The following is a 9,085-nucleotide window of genomic DNA, read 5'->3' on the forward strand; positions in this document are numbered from 1 at the left end:
CCCGAAGGAAAGAAGTTTTTGAAAGACATTTACAAATGTACCTATATTTTCATCGTTTCGTGATCATATCCTTTTTGAAAAAGGGTTTCATTCTTTATTTTTATAATTTAAAACAATATTTTGTATTGTATTAGTTTGATTAAATTCAGCTTAGTGGTTCTGGAGAAGAGGTAAAAAATGTGAAAAGTTTACAAACGGAAAGATGGACGGCAGACAACAGGTGATTAAAAAAGAGCCAAAAAGTGATGCACAGGTAAAACCTCAGTCATTACTGGCCGTACGTGATCGTGTGTGTGCTACGGGCGATCACTGCAAAAAAAAAGAATACATTACATATATATACAAATGTATAATAATCCTGTCCATAGTGAAGTTATATATACATAAAACACAGAGAATAGAGCTCGCTCCTTTCAAAAACAAAATTCAGATGTATGGATATCATTTATTAACGTAATGATGTTACAAAAAATGTTAATAAAAGATTTAACTCAATTATAAAAGATATGACATTAAACGTTTCATATGGTTATAACACATAATATGTAGTACTTTAAGTTCGTTTATTACCTATATAAATCTTTTCATATTTAAGATTCAGCTGAATATTTACACGAATTGGTAGATAACAACAAATACCGGTAATCGTCTTTCAGTTGAGACTGAGAAATATTGAAGAATTCCAAAGTGGAGGTAATTTGTCATATTTGTAACAAGGGGCGGGGAACTGTCAAGTTTCACACTGTCCTTGAAGCTTATTTTATCCACATTGCCAAAAAATATAAATTAAAAAACAAATACAAACTAGATCGTTCTCGTTGCGAGCAACGCGTGGGTCTTCCGACCGATTTTTGAATTGATCACATAAAACTCATCAATTCAAAGATGAAAATAGTAAATCTAAGCGAAAATGAGTGAAACATTTTTGCGGCACCCGGGTCTTGAACCCAGGTCGCCTGGGCCATGTCTACGGACTCTCGCTTCAGGACTTTGATGCTTAATAGATCGCGTTATTTGATTTTAAAACAAATTACATATTCTGAATCAGTAAAAGGGTCACTATCATCTAGTTTGAAAAAATATAAAAAAAAAAAACAAAAAGTTGAAAATTTTCATTTTTTGAATTTCCTTGCAATGACGACCGGCCGTGACGACAGACATTCTCTTGACCGAGGTACACTAGCAAAACGCTAGATCTGTCATGTCTGAAAATGTCAGCCCTTTATCTTTATTCGTTTTTGAGAAACGTCGCAGACAAAATTGATTTTTTAATAATCGTAAAATGACGATAACTTCCGACCGGAAGTAAATTTTCAAAAACTGTTATGGCGGTATAAATTCAGAGTACGAGGCATTAGCCCTGAAAATTTGAAGAAAATCGAATGAGCCATCTCTGAGAAATCGCCTGCACAAAATGTGTAAGGAAAAAAAGAATAATAAAATTGAGAAAGAAACAATACAATAATAGAAGGGTCTTCCGCTGAAGACGGAAGACCCTAATGAAATCAGACACAAAATTTAGAAGAAAGACAACTATATATACAATGTACACTAAATTTGCAAATATTTTCATAATACAAGATGATGAAAATGTACTGCATTGTTACAATATCCAAAACGGGTAATTTAATTATATTCCATACAGCACAAATGTTTTCTTTCTCAAAGGCCAAACGTTAACTTTACATTGTATCCAAATACATGTAATCAAATTGATTACATGTACTGACGAACGGTTGATTATAAATTGTCTTGAAATAACGTATCTGATTTACGTGATGATTCAATTCTTGATTTTCTCTTTTCATGATCACTTTCACATTGCAAAGCATGCAATACGTAAAAACTAAGTCTGGTACTGTATGCTATTAAAAGCCTTTTTAAACACATTTTAAAGACATGTGAAAATATTTATCAGATTTATCTCATTTTAACAATTACATCGTACTAGTAGTTCATGAATACTTAAGAGTTATATAAGTAAACATGTATGTGTATATACTTGAGCATTTTTTAAGAAGATGGCGGAACAAGAGAGTGCAAATGTTCATTTGGTTTTTTCGTAAAAACAATTTCAAATAATTTTTTTTCCAACTAAATATACTAGATGATGTTACATTACAAGTTTACAAAAGTACAGTTTCTAACTATATTCAGTTTTGAATATTTTAACAAACGATAAGAAAAAAAATAAATTCTAAAGTTTTGGTAGTATCGAACCAACAACCTTAAAACCCTAGCTCTAAAATGTTACCTTATGTCTTGTGCTCTAACCAATGAGCTGTTTCAGTCGCAACTTCATTGTTAAATGTTAAATGCAACTTCAACTAAGAATTTACGGACTTGTAGTATTTTTTTAAAACGTTCAATTGTTGGGACACAAAATGACATTTTTAAAGTATAGTTGGTCATCTCTCCACGTTTGTGTTGATTGAAATCGGTTTGATTTCCTTTAAACCCTATTTAGACTATGACAAAAATATGGAGCCCAGACCGACTCTATATAAGAAAAGGCATTGAAGTTCTAGCAATGACAGTATTTGGAGGTTTTGACATGCAAACGCCAGTTTAAATCAACCTATTCCAAATATTAAACATATTCATAGGTTATAAGTCGATGTTTTGGTAAATATACATTGTTTTTAATAATTTCTAAAGAAATTATAAGATTTGTTCATATTTTAATTTTATAGTACCTTAACTATCTTTAATAGGCAGTTTACACGCCTTATTCACCCATCTTCTTAACGCTCAAACTTGGATTTTTATCGATAAAAATAAGGTTTGACATAAGATTAAAAAAAATAAAAATTAAAACAACACAAAAGTAACCATCTAATAAAGATGAAAAAATACCATGAAATTTCCTTTCTTTGAATGAATTATTGTGCAACAAATGCTCGTTTCTTTTTTAAGTTTTCTTTTAGATATTGTCAAAACTTGTTTGCTCTCATTTAGTGTCTCCCAATAAATCGAGCACGGTTTCTTGTGTTTTCCCGGTTGTCTTGTCCACACCGCAAACAGTGATTTCTGTTTCCCCAAATTTGATCGACACCATCACTGATCTTTCTGTCCCGCCACTTAGATCTGGCATTTCCACCGACAGTTTACCAATATATTCACAGCCAGGATCGGTAATAAACTTTGGATCTATTTTATCTGATTGATAGAACTGCAAAACCATCGATTTCATGTCCTTTGATGATGCAAAAACCTCTTTTTCGACTGTTTTTCCAACATCAACTGAATCTCCTATGGCTACCATTTTCTCAAATACATCAACACAATAAAAAGTGTTATCTCTCTTTCTCTTTTTGATTCTGGGATCGATTCCCTCAGTAAAGTGTCGCATTGAATCAAAACCGTAGGTGTATGGAGTTATTCTAGATGAAATAATGTCGATGTCTTGCCCAAACATCACTGCTCCTTTTAGGACAGCAAGAACTGGGTCTGTGGGAATGATAACATTGTATCCAGAGAACCTCTCCTTAAACTGCCTCACAATGAAATCTGCCTGGGCAAATCCACCCACAAGAATTATGTCTTTGATGCCTTTCATATTTGGATTATCCAAGACTTTTCTCACACTGGTATACAAGTTAGTTAAGGTCAGGTCAAATATCTTCTCAACCAAACCGGGTTCAAAACTTAACTTACCAGTGCGCACCTTAACATTGGTATATCCTGATTCAGTTATCAATTGCTTATAACCCTTGCCCTTTACCGTTTTGCACAGATCTGCCAAAGATGGAAGAATTTGCAACTGAAGTTTACTTCCAGTGGAAATATCTCTCTTTCTAAGCTCAATGTTGGACTCCATATCAATATAATCTGCAGTGAGCTTTTTAAATTCATCAATGACTTCTTCTCCAAATACATTTGTCATGATTTTCCAGATGTTCTCATTGATTAAATTTCCTCCCCATGCCCCTCCAAAGGATCGATGCAACTGCTTCATAGTTTTATCCTCGTTTAGCTCTAAAACTGTCAAATCTGCTGTTCCACCTAAAAAGTTAAAAGTGAAGAAATTCTTAAAAACTGTTTTTTACTTTAAAGTCTCATTTACATTTACTAAGTCTCCTCATAAGTAAAGTGGACTCTATATATATCTTCTCAAAACCAGTTAATATCAGGAATGTAAAAATTGCTCCCATCCCTTAAAGGGGCATGGTCACGATTTTGGTCAAATGATATTTTTCTGTTTTATCTTTAACAATGCTATAGGTATGCATTTCAAATGATCAAATGAAAATTGAGAGTCAGTCGTATAGTTATTAGCAAGAAACAGGGCTAACAATTTTTGTTACGTAAACAAGGTTTTATCCTGTTTTTGTTTACATGGGTTCAATATCCCGGTAAAAAGTCTTTTCCAAGCTGATTTGGCTATCTTTTTCTTCATTTAGAGCATAAATAAACAATTTATAACGTTTAACACATTTATCTTCCTAACTGAAGTATTGTAAACATTAAAATTGGGAAAAAAAAATTACCCAACATCATGACCATCCCTTTAACATGGGCTTTCAAATAACAAAAGGCCCATGGGCCACATTGATCACCTGAACAACAGTTCTTGTATCTTGAAATTTATACATTATAAAAATATTATAAAATAATTTAAAAACTCTCAAAAATTCTTAATGTTCCAAGATTTGAAAATTCATTAATTCGAAAACAATACTAAAACAAAGGTAATTACAGATTACAAATACAAAGCTAACAGAGACATGACATCACCTTTATAAGGCATCATCTCTATGAGACCATCTTTATCATAATATATGAAAATCATAGTTAATGATCTTAGATATTCATACTATTGTTGACACATTACCGAATATCATATGCTAATTCTGAACATGCCGCAAATTTGCGGCAATTGTTTGCCAGATGCCTTATATTTTTGTAAGGGTTGCCATTTCCTCTTATTATTTCCTGTCTAAATGGCAGCCCCTTTGAAACCATTGTAATGAGAACAAGATTAGGTTTTCAAAAAGCTAAGAAACTCAGCCAGCGGAATATCAATTTTAGGATAGAAGTGAATACACAATCTATTTAAATACAAAAGGCCCAATGGGCCACATCGCTCACCTGAGCAACACTGGCTTTATATGGGCGTTCAAAGGATATTGTGCCATGTGGCCCTTCGGTAGATTAACCAAAAATGAATATCCGAATTGTCACTTATGTTTGCATATACTTAATCTTTGACATATTTACCTTCATGGAATACCATTTTACCGAAAATAAAATCATATGCAATATAAATAACTTAATTTTCAGTTGGTGTTCACGGTTAACTTTCAGTTCCCTTTATTTTACCCCCCCCCCCCCCCCCAAAATCACTTAATAAAATGATTAAAATACATGAGAGCATAAAGGTACATCTCCTCCCTCAACTACTTGCTACTTATTGTATTTTTAAAAATTCTATATGTGAAAGAAGAAAAGTGTATCTCAATGCACCAGCATGAATGCGCTCAATTCCTCAAATTAAAAACATTGAAAAAATGTAATTGGCCTTCTCCATTATAGACGATTGTCATTTACCAGGCATGAATTCATTTCATATGACCTTTCATATCCTTACTCACTTGATTGAAGAAAATAAACTTAACTGAAAATGTTGTCACATATGTTAAAGAGCTATAATTCAAATTAATGTATTGGCAGGCATGTCGCTCTATTGTACCAAGGCCCATCCATTATTTTCATCTTTATTAAAAAAAACAACAAATGTGTATAAACAAAGATGATTTTCCATTGCAATAATTTTTTAAGAACACCGATAATGCTTTTATCCTCATTATGATAATGTGTCAGGCCTACGGAAACTGTTTAAAAGGCATTGTTTTCATTTACTTGTGTTAAAAAAAAAACTATCAAAAATTTGTGTAGATTTTATGCAATTCATCGTTGAAGAAGGGGCACCAGAAAGTAATTACAGCAAATCATCCTTTTAGCAAGACATTTCTATTGGTCAACCAAAATTTCAGTGTCAATCGTAGAATCATAAGCAAGATACATAGCTTGGTTTGAGTCATGTTATTGTTCACATGAGTTTATTACATTCAACTTAAGAATTTTAAACTTGGTATTTCCTATTCAGCATAGCTGAATTTAAAATATAAACAAACTAAAGGATGACCTCAGCTTTAAGTACACACATATAGTAGCATTGAGCACAAAGCTCTGTATCCTGCTTATTACTCGAAGCTTGACTCTCAGGTAAGTAAAATTATAGGAATTTGTAAACAATTAAACCAAGAGAAACTGCACTAAAACAAAGAGAAAACTCAATTTATTTTTCATCATATTTATACTTTAGTTATATATTTCTATCAGCGAGAATAATCTCCGTTTAGATTGAATAGACGAGAAAATACTTACAACTAGCCTAAAACACATTGCAGTAATCAACTATTACGCAAAACCATACCGTATTACCATTAGAATTTGTATTTTAGTTGTTAAAGTACCGTACCTATCAATATATCTTATTTTCTGCAAGTAACAGTCAGCTGTCTTACTTTCCGATGTCTATATTTGATTGGTACGTAAAAATTACAAAATACAGGCGATAGCTCCCCTAAGTTACAAACCGTAATTCATGAAAACGAAACGAAAATCAAAACAAGCTAAAACCATTGTCAAAGGTGAAAATGTCAACGGATTGGAATATTTAATCTCAATTTACTTCACAAAATCGGCATTAATGTATCTTGCACGTTTCAAATATTCCTTTCGCGCGCAAACTGTTCCACAACAACCAAATTCATCTTTGTCAGATTGACCCATTTCTTATACGTTCAAAATGGTCACATACCACTATTTTTACCCCGTGCTCATTGACCACGCAAGTAGTTCCATTCTAAAAATGTATGTATTATTTCAAAAATTCCTAGGGGTACTAAATGGTCGAATTTGGTTCCTTTTATGGCATGGATGGAAAGAAGAAGGTTTGAAAAAAAATACAGGCAGGAAAAAATTTAGAAAAATTATCTTTACAGGCGCAATAGAAAGGGTGTAAAGAGGCCAATGTTTACACAAATTCCAAAGTGAAAGTGAATTTTTCATGGTAGGGGTTATTTTAGGGGCCATATCTCAGTCCCCTCTCGATTGATTTTCCTGTAGTTTGGATATGTTGTTGGACTAGTGTCATTCTATAGGTATGCCGTATTTGAACTCATTTGAGCCGGTGGAATTTTTTATATGATTTATTTTTGTATAAAGGAATAAGAGGGAAAAATAATTGTGGTCTGTGTCCAAATGGCCGCTTCTTTGTTTCAAAGAGGGTTTTGAGATATGGAATACCGAACCCGAAGTTAAACTGATTGACCCTCTTTCTTTTGTCTTATTATCATTTCCGTAAATTACTCAAATTTGAAACAGAATTAGCCCTTAATTTTTGCAATTTATTTTTCCTTCCCATAAGGATAATTTATGCTAAACTACGTTGAATTTGAGTCAGAAGTTCTTGAGAGAAGATTTTTGAAAATGCACCCCCCTTTTTCTACAGTTTCGAGGTTTTCTCAGCTTTGAATAAAGATGGGTCTTTCATTTCTGCAATTTATATTTGCCTTACCATAAGGGTGCTTTGTGCCAAATTTGGTTGAAATTGAATAAGCGGTTTTAGAGAAAAGTTCAAAATGTAAAACGTTTACAGACGGACAGACGGACAACGGACAAAATGTGATCAGAATAGCTCACTTGAGCTTTCAGCTCAGGTGAGCTAAAAATACGAGATATACATTTTCCAGAGCAATCATAATATACATCTGTACATTTCAGATTGCACCTCTATGTTTTATGTCTGTATGTGAGGAGACAAGCTTGTTAGCAGTGCACATATGACACCTACTTATTACTTAAATTTTGTAACTTTCAAAAAGATTGCTCTCTAAATGCCATGGTCCACCACTGCCAATATATATATTCTCTCTAATCTTGCTAAGATGGGAATAGGGTAAATTTTCCCTCGCCGCATTAAGCAAAATGTTCACAGCATGGAGTATTACGAACACTCGGGTCTTTAATCTGTGAAAATTTACCCTATTCCCATTTTATAAACTTCCAAATGAAAATGAAATACTGCGCTTAGCCAAGGAAGACCACTTTATTAAATTATTTAAACCAAAACTTAATTGCACTCAGTGAAAAATTTATTATATGCATGTTATATAATTGCATCATTTGTAATATTTGCGATTATTTTTTTAGCGCCTTTTTGCTCTGTGACTCTAACTTTCCGTTACTTTAACGTTATTATGACGTCACAATGAACTTTTGCTTATTGACGTTACTACGTTACATCTTAGTCATTTGTACATAACTGCCTGAAGAGCCAGGAATGGCGAAAACGTTTGCGGTTAATAGGATCAATTTGTGATTTTATTCTGGATATTTATTATTTTTAAATTATTTAAAACTGTGCCGATTTATTTTTTGTTGTATTGGGAAATTATATAGTATATATATATATATATATATATATATATATATATATATATATATATATATATATATATATATATATATATATATCCAAAAATAAATAGTATAAATCCACACACGTAGTATTATATGAAAAAAAATCACAACACCGAAATAAACTCAACTAGTTTCATTTTAAATCATCAGGAGAAAACTCCTGATGATTTAAAATGAAACTAGTTGAGTTTATTTCGGTGTTGTGATTTTTTTTCATATATATATATATATATATATATATATATATATATATATATATATATATATATATATATCAGGCTTGGGGCGAATTACATTGTAAAGTAATGCATTACATTACCATTACTTCATGAATTTGGGCATTAAATTACCATTACCATTACTTGATTTTCTTGAAGTAATGCATTACATTACCATTACATGAGTAAAGTAATGCATTACCATTACCATACATGTACTTTGTTTTAAAAAAGTAAAGCTAATCAAGAGCTTTTGCAAATGTTTCAAATATAAAACACTCTTTAACATATATCTACAGGCTCATGTTCAGTATCAGGTTCAAATTCAATGACTATATATACAAGAGTCATTCTTTATTTGCTCAATATACAGTATA

General features: G+C 32.0%; 1 protein-coding gene across 1 annotated transcript in view; it reads right to left on the reverse strand.

Moving 5' to 3' along the window:
* Positions 1 to 425: 425 nt before the first annotated feature.
* Positions 426 to 9,085, reverse strand: part of LOC128192800 (uncharacterized) — a 71,045-nt gene continuing 62,385 nt past the window's right edge. Inside the window, exon 17 of the mRNA XM_052865779.1 lies at positions 426 to 4,005. Within this exon, the coding sequence (XP_052721739.1) occupies positions 2,951 to 4,005 (1,055 nt within the window). The 3' untranslated portion in view covers positions 426 to 2,950. The remainder of the gene's footprint in view (positions 4,006 to 9,085) is intronic.

The sequence above is a fragment of the Crassostrea angulata genome, chromosome 7, assembly GCF_025612915.1.
Source record: "Crassostrea angulata isolate pt1a10 chromosome 7, ASM2561291v2, whole genome shotgun sequence".
NCBI classification, from domain to species: Eukaryota; Metazoa; Mollusca; class Bivalvia; order Ostreida; family Ostreidae; genus Magallana; species Magallana angulata.